At 62.7% G+C, this 18,278-nt stretch overlaps 1 protein-coding gene across 1 annotated transcript; it reads right to left on the reverse strand.

Moving 5' to 3' along the window:
• Window positions 1-279: 279 nt before the first annotated feature.
• Window positions 280-6,077, reverse strand: GC (GC vitamin D binding protein). The gene is made up of 13 exons (XM_068403168.1): window positions 6,017-6,077; window positions 4,799-4,868; window positions 3,640-3,772; window positions 3,337-3,548; window positions 2,577-2,709; window positions 2,346-2,440; window positions 2,064-2,193; window positions 1,743-1,945; window positions 1,486-1,618; window positions 1,293-1,390; window positions 719-851; window positions 562-626; window positions 280-428 (listed from the first exon to the last, which is right to left on the reverse strand). Exons 1-12 carry the CDS (start codon window positions 6,075-6,077, stop codon window positions 573-575), a joined length of 1,455 nt encoding a protein of 484 aa, XP_068259269.1. The 3' UTR covers window positions 280-428; window positions 562-572.
• Window positions 6,078-18,278: the final 12,201 nt, after the last annotated feature.

An 18,278-nucleotide genomic window follows, 5' to 3' on the forward strand; every position in this document is an offset into this window, starting at 1 on the left:
GGGAGGCTCTGAGGTGCCCAGAGGCCCCATCTCAGGTGATGGGCTAGTGCCTCCAGCCAGCTGAATATCCAAATACCCACAGAGACCCGTCTTGGGGGGCACTTGATGAGTGTTTTGCGTGTTCTGGCTCAATTTTTTTAGACCATGAGCTCCCAGGACTGGAGCTGGGACCCCTTCCTCCTCCTCCCACCTGCAGAGCTGGGGCTGTACGCCATCCCAGCCCTCCCCACCACCCCGGGGGGTGCAGAAATCCCTTCCAGGATGCTTTTTGAAGTCTTTATTGCGGCTGTAGGAACACACGGGTGATGCTGCCGGCGGGCGGCAGGGACACGTGGCCTCGGTGGCACCTTCCTCCGCCGGTGCGAGAAGCAGCCGTCTGCAAGGCGTCCTCCAGCCCCGTTCCTGCTCCCTTTTGACATCCCGCTCCCCTGCGTGGCCCGCAGAGCTCAGCGCGTGGCCCTGACCCCTTTCCCCAGCCCCATAACTCCCCCCTCCATCCATGCATGACCAGAGGAGTGGTCCCCAACCCCGCTGTGCCAGACCCCGACCCCAGCCGCTCACCCGGGCACCTCCTAGCCCAGCAGGCAGGACCCCCCATCGCACGCTTCTCCCAGCTCTGAGATCACCTGTAACGGGGAGGAGAGAGCCAAGGGGCAGCCCCGGGCGCGGGGGGCTGGCCGCTGGCACGGTATGGGGTGGTGGGGGGCCATGGCCTTACCTTGGAGGCGCAGTAGAGAGGGGGCGAGTTGTAGGGGCAGCAGGTGGAGGCGAAGTCTCCTCGCTGCTCCACCAGCTGCCCCAGCAGCTCGGGGCTGCCCTTCGGCATCGTCTGCTTCAAGCTCTCCCGCAGCCTGCGGCGGGGGGACCGGCGGGGTTTAGCGGGGACATGGGGGGTGTTAAATACCCCTATGGCATTTTTGGGGGGGGTGGCAGCAGGAGCACAGAATCACGAGATCAATGAGGTTGGAAGAGCCCTCTGGAGTCATCCGAGTCCAACCATTGCCCTGACACCACCATGTCAACTAGACCATGGCACTAAGTGCCATGTCCAGGCTTTTCTTAAACCCCTCCAGAGATGGTGACTCCACCACCTCCCTGGGCAGCCCCTTCCAATGGCTAATGACCCTTGCTGAGAAGAAAGGGTGCTGGGTGCCCTCCAAGGGATGCGTTAGGTTCTTCCCCGTATTTTGCTGCTATTTAGGCTCGAAACCACCGTTTCCGTTCATGTGTCCTCAAGATTTTGGTTGCATTCGCTGGTGCAGTTTTGGGGAGGGGTTGGGGCAAAGGCTCACCTCTTCTTGAAGTCGAGGAAGCTCAGCTCGTTGTACTGCCCGCAGAGCTGGCTGGCCCTTTGCAGGACGGGGGGCAGCTCCTCTGCCATGCGCCGGCGCTGGGTGACACAGGGTGGCCGTGACCCGGCTGGGAAAAGCCTCTGCGGGGCTTTGGGGGCCAGAGCGGGGTGAGCCGAGGGTCCCCCCCGCTCACCTTGTCGCCCAGGCAGGCGGAGGGGTCCTGGGCAGGGCAGCACTCGCCCCTGGCTCGTTCGGAGGCATCATAGAGCTTGCCGAGGAGGGCGTCGGGGACGCTGGGGTGCCGCCGCGCCACCTCGAACAGGTACCTGGGGCGGGGAAAACGGGGCGTGGGGTGAGGTTTTAATTCCCGGTGCCGCTCGGCGTGGGGAGGGGGCTGGTTTGGCACCAGGAAAATACCCCCGAGGGACGAGAGGACGGGGCCCCTCTCACCTCTTGGCGTGGCGAGCCCCCTCCTCGCCGCACAGCTGCTCGTCCGTGGGCTGCTGCGGCGCCGGCAGCGCGGGGGCCGGCGCGGGGGGCAAGGCCGTGATGCAGAAATAGTCCTGCGGGGGGTCCTTGCCCCGGCAGCACTCGGCAAACCGCCCGTCCCGCACCGCCAGCACGCCGCAGGCTCTGGCCGTGTGCTCCGAGAGCTGCGACAGCGGGGCAGGAGGTGCGCGGGGCTGGACCCTCCCCACGACGGGGCTCGCTCCCGAGGCCCGTGCCCTGCCCGGGGGGTGGGTTTGGGGTGGGCTCCCGGCCCCCCTGTACCTTCTGCCGCACGCAGTCCTCGGCCAGCGAGTCGCAGCACTGGGCAAACACCTCGGCGGCGTCTTCTGCCAGCGGGAGAAGGTCCTCGAAGGCAGCGCCGGGCACCTTCTGGGCGAGCGAGGCGAGGGAGCTGGGCGGGCACAGGGGGTCAGGGGGCTCGGGGGGCTCGGGGGGGCTCAGCTCCCCTGGATCCGAATTACAACTTGTCCTCCTGAAGCAGGACCACGCTCGCAGCCTGACCCGCGCTCCGGGGGGGAGAAAAGGCCGTTCCCCCGCCGTTACCTGGCGGTGAATTTGTCCTTCCCGTACGCCGCGAAGCGGGAGCAAGCCCGGTTGGACATCAGGGTGAGGAGGGAGAGGGTTTTCCTTTCCAGTTTCTGCCACAAAGAGATGATGGAGGTGTCCTCCAAGCCGAGGGGCGAGGAGAAGCGGCTGCCCAGCCGCCTCTCTCCTGGCCCCTGGCTCCCCGGGCAGCGAGGACGGGGCTGAGCCCGGGGGTGCCCAGGGCCTCACCTCCTTCAGGAAGCAGGCGGTGGGCGCGGGGGAGATGCAGCAGGTGGAGACCATGGAGAGGAAGGTCCTGGTGGAGGCCAGGAGCAGGGGCAGGGGCGCCTGGCCGTAGCTGCTGGCGTACTCGTGCAGGAACCTGCGGCGGAGGCGGGTGGAGGAGAGCTCGGGGGCAGGAGGAGGGGGGGGTTTGGGGTGTCAGGGCTGCCCGGGGCTGGGAGCCCTGGTGTTACTGCGAGCACTGTGGTTACTGGGAACACTGGGGTTACTGGATGTACTGGTGTTACTCGGTGTTCTGAGGTTACTGAGCAGACTGAGAGAACTAGGGTTACAGGGAGCACTGGGGACACTGGGCGCCCTGGTGTTACTGGGTGCAGTGGTGTTACTGGGAGTACTGGGGTTACAGAGCAGACTGAAAGCCTGGGGTTACTGTCAGCACTGCTTTTAATGGGAGTACTGGGAGCCCTGGTGTTACTGGGAGCCCTGGTGTTACTGGGAGTCCTCCTGTTACTGGGTGCAGGGGTGTTACTGGGTGTCCTGGGCACCCTGGTGTTACTGAGAGCACTGGGGTTACTGGGAACACTGGGTTTATTGGGTGCACAGGGTTTACTTGGCATTCTGGGGTTACTGAGCAGACTGGGAGAACTGGGGTTACTGAGAGCCTTAGGAGCACTGGGCACACTGGTGTTACTGGGAGCCCTGGGAGCACTTGGGCTCAACGGGGTGTTAACGGCGAGCCCGAGTGCTGCCCCCAGCCCGGCTTTACCTGTCTGCGAAGTCCTTGGGGTCCTGCCTGAAGGCCTGGCACAGCTCCTCGTCGGAGGGCTGGAGGTAGCGGGGCAGCGGCTGGGGCGGGTGCCGCAGGGCGGCCAGGCACAGCTTCTGCTCCAGCCCCTCCTGGGCGCAGCAGGCGGCCGTGCCAGGGTGCGCCGGGAAGGACGAGCCCTCGCCGCACGACTTGGCCGACAGCGCCGAGGACTGCGGGGTGGGGTGGAGAGGGGGTGAGGTGTCGGGGGCCATCCCCACCCCACGTGGTTGGGGTCTGGCGCCCAGCTCCACTCAGGCTCACCCCGGCGTCGTAGCAGGAGGGGTCGGCGCCGTCGGCGCAGCAGGTCTCGGCCAGGGCGACGATCTCGCGGACGAGGTGGGTGATCTCCTCGAAGGTGGCGTTGGAGAACTTCCTGCTGTTGGCCACCACGGTCCTGGGAGCAAGGGGAGGGTGAGCTGGGAGCACTGGGGACACTGGGCACCCTGGGGTACTGGGAGCCCTGGGAGCACAGGGTTTACTGGGAGCGTTGGTGTTACTGGGAGCGCTGTTGTAACTGGGCGCGCTGGGATCACTGGTGTTGCTGGGTGCCCTGGTGTTACTGGGTGCAGTGGTGTTACTGGGAGCACTGGGGTTCAAGAGCAGACTGAAAGCCTGGGGTTACTGTCAGCACTGCTTTTAATGGGAGCACTGGGAGCGCTGGTGTTATTGGGCACCCTTATGTTACTGGGAGCCCTGGTGGTACTAGGAGTGCTCGTGTTACTGGGTGCAGGGGTGTTACTGGGTGTCCTGGGCACCCTGGTGTTACTGGGAGCGGTGGGTTTATCAGGTGCACTGGGTTTACTTGGCGTCCTGGGGTTACTGAGCAGACTGGGAGAACTGGGGTTACTGAGAGCCTTGGGAGCACTGCGCGCACTGGGGTTACTGGGAGCCCTTGGAGCACTGGGGTTGCTGGGAGCACTGGAGGCAATCGGAGCACTGGGGTTACTGGTCGCCCTGGTGTTACTGCGAGCACTGGGGTTACTGGGAACACTGGGGTTACTGGGTGTACTGGTGTTGCTGGGCGTTCCAGGGTTATTGAGCAGACTGAGAGAACTAGGGTTACAGGGAGCACTGGGGACACTGGGCGCCCTGGGGTACTGGGAGCCCTGGGAGCACAGGGTTTACTGGAAGCATTGGTGTTATTGGGAGCACTGGGGTTACTGGGAACACTGGGTTTATTTGGTGCACTGGGTTTACTTGGCGTCCTGGGGTTACTGAGCAGACTGGGAGAACTGGGGTTACTGAGAGCCTTGGGAGCACTGGGGTTACTGGGAGCCCTTGGAGCACTGGGGTTGCTGGGAGCAGTTACGAGCAATCGCAGTTTTGCAGGGAGGGAATAAATCTTCCCCTTTCTAAGATTATTTTAATTTAATTGGGGTTTCTTTGGCCCTGGGAGGGCAGAGCCGGCAGAGGTACCTACAGGGCTCGGAAGTCCTCCTTCCCCAGCGTCCTGAACTCCTGGCACACCTTGTCCCGGACATAAGCTCTACCTGCAAGCGCAGAGGAGGAGGATGGCTGAGCAGGAGCTGTGCCATGGGCTCGCTGCCCACGCTCCTTTCCAGCAGCCTTTCTCCTTCCAGGGGTAAAAAACCACCCCAAGCAGCATGGCTCTGCTTCGTTGTGTCTCCTCTGGAAAATAACTCGTGTCTTTTGCTTTTTGCCAGGGAAAACGATCACTTGGGGGACACCCTGTCCCCACTTGACCCCCAGCTTTGCTCTTGCTTCCCTCCCCAGCAGCGGCGTGGGGATGAGGGATGCTGCAGCACCACAAAACACAGCCCAAGGCTGCGGGGTTTTGCTTGGGTCACCTCAGGGTGGGTATTTTTGTCTCTGGTGCCCAGGCTGCTGCCCCAGCGTGGGGCTGGTTTTTCTGGCAGACCATGAGGGCTGGGACCTCTCGAGAAAGGACCACAGAGCAGCCATCAGCGGGGACATCCCCAGCCACTCTCTCATCCCTGGAAAAACACTGTTGGTTTTTGCTGCAAAAATCGATACTGGTCAGACTTTGGTACCCGCAGGGTAAATACTGATACTGGTATTTACTGGTATTGCAGCACAGAGAGGGGTCATCTGCCCAAAACCACGGGGTTATGGGCCGTTACGCTGACGGTCACGGCGCTTCGGTGGGAAAGAAGGGGTCAGGGGGCTCTGGCCAGGCTGGGAGCACTGGGAAAAGCCGTTTTAAAGGGCTGTTCTCTCTCCTCTTTCCACTTTCACAGGGTGGTGGAGGGGAAGCAAGCTTCAAGGGGTTTTTTTTTGGCAGGGGGGTGATTCCCTGCGGAGCTGTGACACAGCAAGGGGCGGCCCAGAGCATCATTCCCCCCCGAGGGGTGGGTTTTACGGCGAAATGGTGCCTGTGAAGGGGGTCAGAAAACCCCATTGTCCCTTGCAAAGGGCCCTGTGGCACTGTCCTCTCCTCCTCCCTCTGCCCCCGACCCCAACCCAGCCTCTTCCCCTCCCAGCTCCTCCAGCATCACCCCAAAGAGGCGTCCTGGGTACCCAACCACCACCCCACGCCTCCCTTCTCCTCTCTGCCTCCTGCCCAGCGCTTTGGCAGCGGGCTGGGGAGAGGGGATGTCACCGAACACCCCCGGAGCTGGTGGACCCCAGCCCCGTACCCCGTGGCAAACGCCCTCACCTCGGTGCTCGGCGTGCACGGCACCCAGCAGCAGCAGCAGCAGGGCGAGAGCTGCCCTCATGTCGGGGCTGGGTTCCCTTCTCCTGCCAAGAAATGGCACTGGGGGACCTGCCACGGCGTTTATACGGGGGCAGAGCCGGTGGGTGGGTGAATGGTTAACCCCACGGTGGGGCCGAGGGCAAGGACCACCAGAAGGCCACCAGAATCAGGCTGATTTTAATCATTAACTCAGCCAAAGGGGGATGTGCTGCTGCGGGACCTGGGGACAGTCCTGCAAGCGTTGTGGTCCAGAGGTGGCTCCGGATTAAACCAGAGGTGACCAGGACTGTGTGCACGTCCAGATGCGTGGAGAAGTGGGGTTTTTTCTTGCTTTTACTGGGGTTAAAGGTGCTTTTACTGGGGTTAAAGGTGCTTTTCCCCTGCCAGCAGCCCCACGGGGGTAAGTGTGCCAGCTGAGATGCTCTTCAGCACAGGGACAATTTCAGACCAGGGGAAGAATCAAACCAGACACGGTGGCACAGTGTGAACGCTCGGGAGGATCCAGGGCCATCGGAGATCCCAGGAGGGTTTGACGACGCTGTGCTTGAGGAAGAAACCTGGGCAATGGGCTGTTTGGGTGTAAAAGCAGATATTTGGTCTCTTTTGTAATTTTGGGGGACGGGCAGCTGCTGTCACCATCCCACTGCACCCGAATCCCCCAGGGTCACCTGGGAGGGGGACTGCTGGAGGGACTTTCCCTTTCACATTAAACAATTAAATGCAATCACTGTGCTGTGTGTGTATTTCCTCACCGACCTGGTAGTTTTCACACAAATATTTATGGACATTGTTTATAAATGATACAGCAATATTTGCTGTTAGAAAGCACTCAAAACACCATTAGAAGAACCTGGCCTGAAAACATCCCTGATGCTGTGAAGACATGGAGTAAAGCATCTCAGTTTGTGTGTCTTTGGATAAATGGGTTAAAGAAGAGCCAGCGTCACCCTGGGGTTTGGCTGCCGTGGGGCGAGCGGTCTCAAACGCTGTGGGGACGCAGGCGGTGGGCGACGGAGGGGCAGGGGGAGCAGGGCGGGGGCTCACAGGCAGCTCCGTCCCCCCCAGGTCGCCCATCTCCGACACAGAGGATGAGGAGGAGGATGATGGCACCCTAATTACTCCTCCAGCGTCCCTCCGTGCAGGGGTGTCCGGCCATCGCTGTCACCCACCCCGGGAGGTGACACCCCGTCCCCAGGAAGCCACAGCCTCCTGCCCGAGGAGCCCCCCCCACCTCTGGCAGCCCACCCTGCTCACAAACCCCTGACACCCCGTCTGCCCTGGTCCTTAGCCAGGGGCTGGGGGCGAGGGGCTGGGCCAGAGCCGGGGGCGAGGGGCCTGGGCTGCGCTGAGGGGTCTGGGGACGCTGCCGCACCCGAGGGGCTGGTGAAGAACCCTTTAAACACGTCCTTAGCCCAGAGGATGGAGAGGGAGAAAATCCCCCCCCGACCCCAAATGTGCTGCCCGGGGCCTGTTTCCCACCCCGGGGCTCAGCGGCACAACCCGGGGGGTCCCCGCCGTGGGCTGACACCGGGGCACCCCCCGCCCCGCACGCCGCTGGCACCCGGCGATGCCGCCTGCCCCGGGGCGGGCAGGGGCCGAGGGGGCACGGGGATGATGTGGGGGTGCAGGGGGGGGGGGTCCATGGGGCGGCCCCACGTGCCCCCAGGAACGGGCAGAACCAGAGGTTTTACAACCGGCTTCTCCCCCGGGCTGGGGCCGGGGGGGTGCCGGGACGGGGCAAGCAGGGAACCCCCTGGGCTTTATCCCCGGGCACAGCCCCTGCCCCGCTGCCGGGGGTCCGGGGGCTCGGGGCTGGGTCGGTTCGGTGGGTTTGGTTTAACACGAGCGGGAGGGTGTGAGAGACGTTCCCGTGTCAGAGGGATTCCCGGTGCCCGGCACAGGTCACCCGCTCGCCCGGGCTGCCCCGGACAGGGCACGGGGCTGCCCAAACCCGCCCGATGGCTCAGCCGGAGCCCCCGGCGCGGCCGGTACCGGGGCGGGTGGGATGAGCCCCCCCGGCACGGGGCAGGGCACCGGGGAAGGTGCCGCGGCACCCGGGGCAGCGCTTGGCATCGCCCCGGGGAGGAAAGCGGAGCCGCTGCCCGGAGCCCCGGGGCGTCCCTCGGGTCCTGGTGCGAAGCCCTTTGCTGGCACGGGGAGGTCTGTGATCCCCGGAGAGCTCCGACAGCCCCGGGCAGCCCCGGGCGGGTCATCCCCGTCACAGCGAGGTGTCATGTCCCCCCCTCCCCATCACAGCGATGTCCCCATCACAGCGATGCCCCCTCCCACATTTGCCTTTTTGTGTGTTAAAAAAAAAAAAAAAAGAAAGAAAGAAAAGAAAACACCACCAACCCCCAAAACAAGAGCATCCCCCCAAGCAGGGGCAGCCCGAGGCCCCAGGACCCCCTCCCTGGCCCTAAAAGCAGCCGGGGGTTCGCCCCCAGCAGCTCCCTTTGCTCTGGGGTGACACGGAGGGGACCCCGACCGGGGCGGTGCAGGGGGACCCCGGCCCGGCTGCCCTGCCCGGCTCTGGGGGCTTGGGGCCAGTTTTTGGGGTGCTTTTCGCTTGTTCTGCTTTCCAGCAGCTCAGTGTGGTTGGCTGCTGGTTTCTTTCTTTATTTGGCACAGTTTGTTTGTGGGTTTTGTGTTTATTGTGTTGTTTTTTTCCTTTTTCCCCCCAGGCAGGGGCTTTGTAGGGGCAGTTGCTGCTTCACCGGCTCTCCCTGTCCCCACCGGCTGCCCACGGGCCGGGGCAGGTGGCTCTGCTGGGCACAGCGCTGCTTCTGCACCTCTGCTTTACATTTTTGTGTTGGTGTTTTGTTTTTTTTTTCATTATTCATTTTATTTCTTTGCCTTTTTTCTATTTCTTCCTTGTTTATAGTGTTTTTTTTCTTATTTTATCTTTTTTCCTTTTTTTTCTTTTTTGCTTTCTTTTTCTTTTTTCCCTTTTTTTTTTCTTTTTAGTGTTCTTCTCTTTTTACATTTTTTCAAGTTTTTCCTGTCTTTTTTCCTCTTTTACTTTTTTTTCTTTTTTAACTTTTTTTCTTGTTTACCTTTTTTTTATTTATTTTTTTTTTTCCTCCCCCTCCTATTTCCATAATTACCCCCATTTCCAGTGCAGCAGCAGCACCTGGGGCAGCCCCACACCCGATGAGAACTGACCCACAGCTGGGGGGGGCCGGGCTGGGGGCGGAGCGGGGGGACAGGGCTGTCATGGCGGCTGGGGGGACTTTGGGCCATGGCGGGGGCCGCTGAGCCCCCCCTGGGGCTTTGCTGATGCCCTCCCTGGCCCGGGGCTGCCCGGAGCCCCGGCAGCTCCTGCCGCGGGGGTGCCCAGAGCCTGCGGCCATCCCCGGGGCATCAGGGCCGCAGCGAGGGCTTTGGGAGCCCCCCGTGCCCCGCTGCCGGCCCTGGAGAGGGGCTGTGCGGAGCCCGGCCGTGCTGGGAGCCCAGCCCTGGGCCCCGGGGCTGTGTCTGGTGGGGTCCGTGTGCCCCGACGTGGGTCCATGCGCCCCAGTGTCTCCGGGAGCGTCCCCGGAGCCGGGGGGCTTGTGCGGGGCTGCGGGGGCTGCCCCGGGCCCCGCAGAGCCCCTGGGCTGGGCGCTGGGGCTGGGGGAGCAGCCTGGGGTGAGCCCGGGCCTCGCCGTTAACGTTTGCCGTGGGAAGCGCCGTGTCGTGCGGGCCGGGAGGTGCGAGAGGCCCTCGGTGTGTCGGGGAGCGGCGGCGGGGGCTGCTGGGGCGGAGAGCCCGGCCCTGGGCACCATCGCCCCGGCCCCGGGGACGCTCGCCCCGCCGGGATCCCACCCGCCGAGGGGCCTGTGGGCAGAGCCGGGGGTCCCTGCAGAGCCCCGGGGACCTTGGCAGCGACGAGAGTGTGTGAGAGTCTGTTGAAGGGTTAATTAGGGTTTATTAGAGTTTATCAGAGTTTATCAGAGTCTATTACAAGGGTTCGTGAGATCCCCCCGCGCTCAGCCCCGCTCGTGCTTTGTCAGCCCCGGCCCCGCCGCCCCGGGGGGCTCAGCTCTCCTTTGGGATCCCGGGGCTCCCCCCGGCCGGGGGGGGCACAGACCCGCAGCACACACCGGCCCCTCGGCGCTAATTGCCCCGTCACTCACTAATTGCCCCGTCACTCGTTAATTGCAGCGGGGGCCGCTCAGGGGGCTCCGGGCTCTCCCCGTTCCACCTGTTCGGCGTTAAGGGCGAGCGCAGGGCGAGCAGCGGCGCCAGCGGGTCATTAATTAGCGCTAATGAGGCCCTAACCCCACCGCCCCACCGCCGGGGGCGGGGCCGTGCCCATAAGAGGCGCGGGGCGGGCGGCGCGCGCGGGGCGTGGCGGCGGCGCGGGCGCGGTGAGTGCGGGGGCGCGGGGGGCCCGGCGGGGCGGATAAAGCCCGGGGGGCCGGAGCGCGGCGGCCTCTCCTCTGCTACGGCCGGTGCTGCCGGGCCCGGCCCCCCCCGCGGGGCTCGGGAACCGGGGCCGGGGCTCCGGGCTGGGGCTCCCGCGGGGGCTGGGGGCGCGGAGCCCGGTCCGGGGCTCGGCAGAGCCGGAGCCGGGCCCCGGAGCAGAGAGCCCGGCCCGGGACAGCGGCTGCGGGGGGCTCCCGGCCAGAGCCCCGGGCCTGCCGGGGGGCTCGGAACCGGGCTGGTCTGAGAGCTCAGGCCCGGCACCGGGGGGCTTGAACCGGGCTCCTTAACACACCCCAAGTGCTGCATTTGGGGGCTCGAAACGAGAGACCAAGTGCTGGGTGTTGTGGCCCAGAAACAGCCCAAGTCCTGAACCCAGCTCAGTGGGTCAGTTTATGTCTCAGAAACACAGCCCAAGGTCTACATGTCAGGGCACAAAGCAGAGCCCAAGTGGGCAGTTTTAGGGCTCCCACAGAAAGACCAAGTCATGTGTTTGGGGAGCGTGAAACCAGACTCGTTAACACAGACCCAGTCCTGCAGTGGGGAGCATGAAACCAGGCTCACGTGGCCAGTGTGAGAGTTGAGAAACAGAGACTAAGTCCTGCGTGTTTGGGGCTTGAAACCAGGCTCATTTCACCCTCAGAAAAAGAGACTAAGTCCTGCGTTTGGGGGTACTGAAAGTGGGCTCATTGGGCCAGTGTTAGAGCTCAGAAACAGAGACTAAGTCCTGCATTGGGGGGTTGGAAATGAGAGACTAAGTCCTGCGTTCTGCAGTCATGGAACCAGGCTCAGTTGGCCCTCAGAGACCGAGTCCTTTGTGTGTGTGCTTAGAAACAGAGACTAAGTCCTGTGTTATGGAGCCTTGAAACCAGAGACTAAGTCCTGTGTTTGGGGGGCTGGAAGCTGGGCTCCTGTGGCCAGTGTTGGGGCTCAGACTAAGTGCTGTGTTACTGGGGCTTGAAACCAGGCTCATGTGGGCAGTGTTAGAGCTGAGAGAGACCCAGTGCTGTGTGTGGGGGCTCACAGCCAGAGACTAAGTCCTGTGTTTTGGGGTTTGAGACTGGGCTCATGTGGCCAATGTCCGGCTCTCCCAGGGAGCCCAAGTGCTGTGTGGGGGGGCTTGAGGCCGGGCTCGTGTGGCCAGTGTCAGGGCTCACCCGCAGCCGCAGCCCTGCGTGTCCGGTTACACACCGGGAGCCCCGCGGCTGGTCCTGGCTTTCCCCGGGCCGGGGGGCAGCACCCGCAGCCCCGCTCTAGGCCCCGGGTTAGAGCCGGCCGCCGGTACCCGTTGGAGCCCCCGCGCCCGTTTCCAGTCTTTATTCAGCTCCTGCACGAAGCCGCCACCTTTATTCCGCGACCCGGCACCGGCAGAGCCCCGAGACCCAGCAGAGTCCCAGCTCGACCGCGCCCAGAGCTCCGGCACCGGCAGAGCCCAGAGCTGCAGCCGGACACCGCCAGCACCGCGCAGGCAGCAGCCGCAGGCAGCGCCGGACTTGGGTGCCGGAGCCCGGCCCCGCTGCCCGCTGCCCGCCCAAGGCCGGGCCCCGGAGCGCGGCTCCTCCTGCCCGCGGCGCCGGGACGGAGGCGGCGAGGCCGGGCTCGGGGCTCCGGAGAAACCGGGCCCAGCCCCGGCCCTGCCGCGGTGCTCCGGCCCCAGGAGCCGCACCGCGCCCGCCCGCGGAGAGACGGACACGGGCCGGGACTGACCCGCCGGCAGCGGCTCCCCGCGCCCGCGAGGCCCGCAGCAGCACCGGCACCAGCCCCAGCCCGAATCCCGGCCTCGTCTCACCACCCCGGGTTCCGCGTAGCCCCCACCAAAGCCGCCGGACTAGGCCGGTGCTGCAGCCCCGCGTCCCCGGTCCAGAACCAGCGTCCGCCGCGGTCGGAGCCAGCCCCGCTCTGGCGGCGGAAGAGGCCGCGCGTGCGCGGGGCGGGCCGGAAGGGGCGGGGCCCGGGGGGCGCATGCGCGGGGCGGGGCCTGTCGCAGGTGCGCGGGGGCGGTGCCGCAGGGCGCGTGCGCGGGGCGGGGCCTGTCCCAGGTGCGCGGGGCGGGGCAGGGCCCCAGGGCGGCTGCGCGGGGCGGGGCCGAGGAGATTTGAGCCCCGGCGGCCGCCGTCCGCCCCCTCTGGGCTGTTCCGGTGGCGCCGCGCGCGGTCCTGGGGCGGCAGCGGCCGGGCCGGGCTCCTCCGGCGGGGCCCAGGTGAGACGCGGGGGGCTCGGGCCGGGAGCGGGGCAGGGGCCGCGGCCGAGCGGTGCCGCGGCCCGGGGGGTGTCGAGTCCGGGCGCAGGGCAGGGGCCGCGGCCGAGTGGTGCCGCGGCCCGGGGGGTGTCGAGTCCGGGCGCAGGGCAGGGGCCGGTGGCCGAGCGGTGCCGCGGCCCTGGGGGGTGTCGGGGTTGGGGCCGGGGCGGGTGGGAAGTGCCGGTGCCCGGGCGGCCGCGCTGCCGGGGGCTGTACGGAGCCGCCGGTGCAGCCGCGGGGCTCGGGGCGCCGGGGAATAAAGCCCGAGGGCCGGAGCCCGGCGCCCCCCGTCCCCGCTCGAGCCGCCCGCGGCCACACGGGGCCGGGCCCGCTCCGCGGGTCCCCCCGGTCAGTTCTCAAGCACCGCCCGACACCGCCGGGGCTCCCGGGCTCGTCCCTACATCACACGCGGGGCTGTGGGGGTTCGGGGCTCAGCCGGGTGCTTGTGGGACTCGAGAGGCGGCTCCCGGGGCCGGTGCTGGGGCTGAGCAGCACAGACAGAGCTGGACATTTCCCAACCCCGAGAACGGAGCCGCGGGGCTGCGTTTGTGGGGCTGGGAAAGGGGCTCCCGGGGCCGGAGCAGCAAATCCTGCGCCTTTGGGCTCAGAAACGGAGACCTGGTCGGCTGTTTCTGGGGTCAAAGCCAGGGGCCAGTTTGGCCATAGCTGCAGGGCTGGGGGGAGGTGGGAGGGTGTTGGAGTGTGGGTGGGAGGGAGGGGGGTGGGATGGTGCGTGGACCCTCACCGGAGGTGGGGGTCCGGTCGCGTTGGCCCCGAAACTCAGGGACGCCGGCATGCACCAGGCAAAATTCAACGCAGGAGATAGACTCAGGGCGAAAAAGCACTTTTTACCCCCTTTTCGTGTCCAACTGTTCATTCCAGGTGCGCCCAAGCACCGGACTAGTGTACAATTATGACAGGTCATATTCATATACAAGTCGTGACAGTGATTGATTTACGACCTGGCTGAAAGCCGGGCTCATTGGAACTAGAGTAAGCTTTATTGAGCTGGAGATGAACTCGAGGAGGAGCTGAGGCTGGAACCATCCATGAGCTGGAGATGCAGCCAGACTGGAACTGAGCATCAGCTGGAGCTGGAGATGAACTCAAGGAGGAGCTGAGGCTGGAACCATCCATGAACTGGAGATGCGGCCAAACTGGAACTGAGCATCAGCTGGAGATGAAGCTGCACTGGAGCTGGAAACGAGCTGCAGCCAGAACTGAAGTGGGGCCATCCATGAGCTGGACCTGAAAAACAGGGGTGCAAAAACAATGAGCTGGAGCTGTGAACAAACTGGAGTTGAAACCAAGTGGAGCTGTGAACAAACAGGAGCCGCAAATGAACTGGAGCCGTCCAGGAGCTGGAACAGAAACAAAACAGGCAAAAACAACCAACCTGAAGCTGCAAATGAGCTGGAGCCATCCAGAAACTGGAGCTGAAACGAGCCGGAGCCGTCCGTAAGGTGGACTTGAAACCAGAGCAGCAACAAACAGGAGCTGGAGCCAAAACTGAACTGGAGCCGTCCAGGAGCTGGACCTGAAACAAACAGGGGCAGAAACAAACACACATGAGCACAAACCAAGCTGGACCCAAACAAATGGGCCCCACAAATTGAGTTGGAGCCAAAACAAAGGGGGCCCAAAGCAGCAAACAAACCAACCAAACAAAACCAAAGGAGAGCCCAAACCAATAAAAAACCCTCACAAACAAACCCCCAATAAACAAACAAACCCCTCAATAAACAAACCCCTCAATAAACAAACCCCTCAATAAACAAACCCCTCAATAAACAAACCCCTCAATAAACAAACCCCTCAATAAACAAACCCCTCAATAAACAAACCCCTCAATAAACAAACCCCTCACCAATCCAAAGGGGGGTCCAAACCAAACAACCAACCAAACAAAAACCAAGGGGAGCCCAAACCGAGCTGAACCCCAAACAAACGGGGCCCAACACACCCACCTGGAGCCGCAGCCGGGCTGGAGCAGCGCAGTCCCTCCAGTGTCTCCGGGTGGGCGCAGGCCGGGCTGTCCCCAGGCAGGAGCGGGGCAGGCGGCAGCGTCGGCCTCGGCGCAGGCAGCCCGGCTTCTCCCTGGGGCTCCGCACCCCCCGCGGGCGGCTCCCGGCCTGGCTGGGGCTCCTCCGTCCGTCCGTGTGTCCCTGCGCAGGGAGAGACGTGGCACAATCAGACCCCGGCAGCGGCCCGGCCCAGAGAGCCCCGAGCTGCTGCCCGGCAAACCCTGCTGCCCCCCGGGCACGGGCAGCTCTGCCCGGCCCCTCGGCAGCACCGACCCGGCACCGCGCAGCCGAGGCGGGAGGGGAGGGAGAGACGGGGCCGGGGCGGCAGAAACCACCGCCTCGGGGCACTCACCTCACCGGGCACGGCCTCCTACCGCCGGGGCCACCAACACCTCCCGAGGCACCGGCACGGCCGTCGCTCCCCGGGCCCGGCTTCACCGTCTCACCCACGGGGCTGCAGGAGCCGGTGCGGGTCCCCGGAGCGGCCTCTGCTCCCAGCGCAGCACGTTTTGAGCTGAAAAAGAAGGTTTTAATTAAAACAATGGCTTCAGACAGCGCCAGCGCCCTCCGGTGGGGTGCCCGGGGATCACACTGGTAAACAGCCGCTTGAACACACCAGCTCATAAACTGCATGAACTAAAAGGAAACAAAAATACATTTAATTGCACCCTTGCTCTCACCAGAACTCCCGCAGAAAGGCTGCTCTTGTCGGGGGGACCCGCAGAACCCCCCCAGCAGCTCTGGTCCCAGCCTAGCTGCCCCCAGCAGCACAGGAGCCCTGAACCCCCCCAGCCCCAGCCCTGCTGGGAACCAGCTGCAGCTCCCGGGCTTCTGAGGGAAGAACCAGAAGCCTTTGCTCAAAGTAACTGCGGGCAGCTGAGGCTGAGAACCAGAGGAACTGTGGACACAGCCCAGCCCCAGGAGACAGGTGGGGGCAGTTAAGGTGCCCCCGGCTCTCGGCAGCTCCCCTCCTGCCTCCCGTTACTCACCATGATGAGGGCTGTAACGAGCGTCTCCTTGCACAGCCCCAGGCAATTCCGAGAGTCCATCAGCCCCCCAGTCCGGGGGTTTGGGGGCCAAAACTGTCCCCTGGTGTCCAGGGAACGCGCAGCCCAAACCCCACTGGCCTGTCCGGGGCTGGCAGTGGGTGCAGCCCAGCGCCCTCCAGGTGAAACGTCTCCTTCGGGGCTCTTGGCCACCCCGGCAGCACCGGCATCACACGGGGACCACAAAACCTGCAACAAACACACGTTAACTCGCCCACAGGAGCCCCCAGACACGGCAGAAACCCCGTGCTCACGGGGACGGTCACCCACAGCCCCCCCACCCCCCGGCTGAGCCCCGCGGGGCTGCTCCGGGACAGAGCCGCCCCACCCGCCCCGACCCGGGGAGGCCCAACACCTCCCGGGCCCGGACACCCCCTCCCCGAGCCGCGGCCGGGCCCAACCACCCCCGGCCCTCCCCGGGCCCGGCGCTCGCCAGGGGCACGGCGGGGCCGCCCGCCCGCAGACGGGCCCCGAGGCCCCGAGCCCGGCAGGAGCCGCCCCTGCAGCCGCGGAGCCCCCGCAGCCGGTTCCTGCTCCCGCCGCCCCGTCCCGCGCGCTGCTGCCGCGGCGGAGGCGCCCCCTGGCGGTGGCGAGCGGAACTGCGTCCGGGGGCTCGTTAAAGCCTCGGGGCTCGGCGCGCACCTGCAGCGGGGGCGGCACCCACTCCGCGCCGACCAATCAGCGGCGCCGACGCCTCCGGGGAACAGCCAATGGCGAGGCGGGGCGGGAGTGACCCCCCTGCAGTGTCGCCGCCTGGCGGACGGAACGCAGCACTGCAGGCGCCGCCCCGGCCCCGCTCTTTAACATGTAATTTAAGCTCTTAAACATGTGGTTGAGCCTTTAAAATATTTAGAATAAAAAATAAATACATTTTGAAGGCCTAATTCTCCATTTTTGTTACCACAAAGCATCACTGTGACTCCGTTGTATTATCCAGACACAGAAAAGAATGAAGCTATGAACTTGTGCCATAAAAACACAACATTACAAAACACTTTCCTTAAAAGCGTTCTCTGCATTTACACCCATTAAATTATAACAAAACAAAAAATTGTTTGGTCAAGCTGTCTTTTTTCCCTCCATGAAATATTTATTACCTCATTGTACTTGCAGAATATAAACATACTTTGTTGTTCTTTGTACATACCAGCCTCTGAAAGGAAAATAACAACTTCTATCTGTTTGGAAAGCAAATTTATATTGAATTAAAATATTCAGGATCTTCAGTATAACATCAAAAAGAGATGAAAGAAATTTAATAACTTTAACACCATCTTTCACAAAATAGAATTACAACATGAACCACCATGAATCAGATTCAGGAAAAATCCACCTGAGTAGTTTACATAACAACCCTGAAATGACCACAGTTTGCCCAGTGTGGTAATGAAAGACAAACACATCCTGAGATCACACTGGGATGAGATCCAGATGCTCGCTGTCCTTCCTTCCTGTAGTCTCCACTCCAAAGTAACTTGAGTAAGAGAAGACTGAAGTCACGAGGCTACAAAAATCCTCCTTCATTGTTTTACCAAACATTATTTTGGTAAATATGGCCGCGGGAAGGCGGAGAGCAGCCCCCAGCCCCTGCCTGCCCCACCGCCGCCAGGCCCCTCGCTCCTGTGACCCAGCGCCCCAGACACGCTCCTCGTTAGCGAACACAAAACTGGTGTACAAATTTACACATAAGTTGCTATAGAATTTCTCATGAATTAAGCAGATAAGAATCAATAGAGGTGAAATAGAATTAAGAATAATTAATATGTCTATCTGACAAACACAGGTGGGCTTTCACAATCCGTGACTATTGTTCTCAAAGCTCCTTGTGTAATCCTGACCAATCATCAGTCAAAGCTTAATGAGCAGCTAAGCAGGAGTAGGCCTAGAAGTATTAATTTCTGATGATTCTAGTAAAAAGGATGTCTGGTTAACCTTTTCTTTACCTTAAAAGAAATATAGGACACTTAGAAATAAGCATTAATAGAAATAAGGTTCTAAATAGACTTTAGCTATTTTAGGTTAATACTTAGGAGATGCTGGCAGTGCTGCCTTAGATTTCCGCCGCGCTGACTTCAGCCTGTTTAAGAGGTTGGTGGACAGTCCCTTGGGAGTGAGTCCTGAAGTGCAAAGGAGCCCAGGAAGGCTGGACGTGCTTTAAAAAAGGAATTGTTAAATATTCAGGTGCAGGCTGTTCCGGTGTGTAGGAAGACAAGCCGTCAGGGATAAAGACCGGCCTGGTTAAACAGAGAACTTAGGCTAGAACTTAAGGAAAAAAAGAGAGCCTATTTGCTCTGGAAGAAGGGTCAGGTAACTTGGGAGGTCTATAGGGATGTTGCCAGGTCGTGTAGGGAGAAGATTAGAAGGGCCAAAGCTCAATTAGAGCTTTATTTGGCTGCTGCGGTCAAAGATAACAAAAAAAGTTTCTACAAATACATCAACAGCAAAAGGAGGGTCAAGGAGAGCCTCCACCACGTGCTGAATGAGAAGGGCAGTGTGGTGTCAGGGGATGA

This window comes from Nyctibius grandis, chromosome 6 (assembly GCF_013368605.1).
Source record: "Nyctibius grandis isolate bNycGra1 chromosome 6, bNycGra1.pri, whole genome shotgun sequence".
NCBI classification, from domain to species: Eukaryota; Metazoa; Chordata; class Aves; order Nyctibiiformes; family Nyctibiidae; genus Nyctibius; species Nyctibius grandis.

What these genes read in the sequence shown, in the direction of transcription:
- GC (XM_068403168.1), bottom strand. Translation starts at nt 6,077, where the DNA reads ATGAGGGCAGCTCTCGCCCTGCTGCTGCTGCTGCTGGGTGCCGTGCAC. An exon ending in AAGGACAAATTCACCGCCAG is followed by an intron (nt 2,194 to 2,345) that starts GTAACGGCGGGG and finishes GTGCCCGCCCAG; the next exon opens with CTCCCTCGCCTCGCTCGCCC. An exon ending in AGGACTGCGTGCGGCAGAAG is followed by an intron (nt 1,946 to 2,063) that starts GTACAGGGGGGC and finishes CCGCTGTCGCAG; the next exon opens with CTCTCGGAGCACACGGCCAG.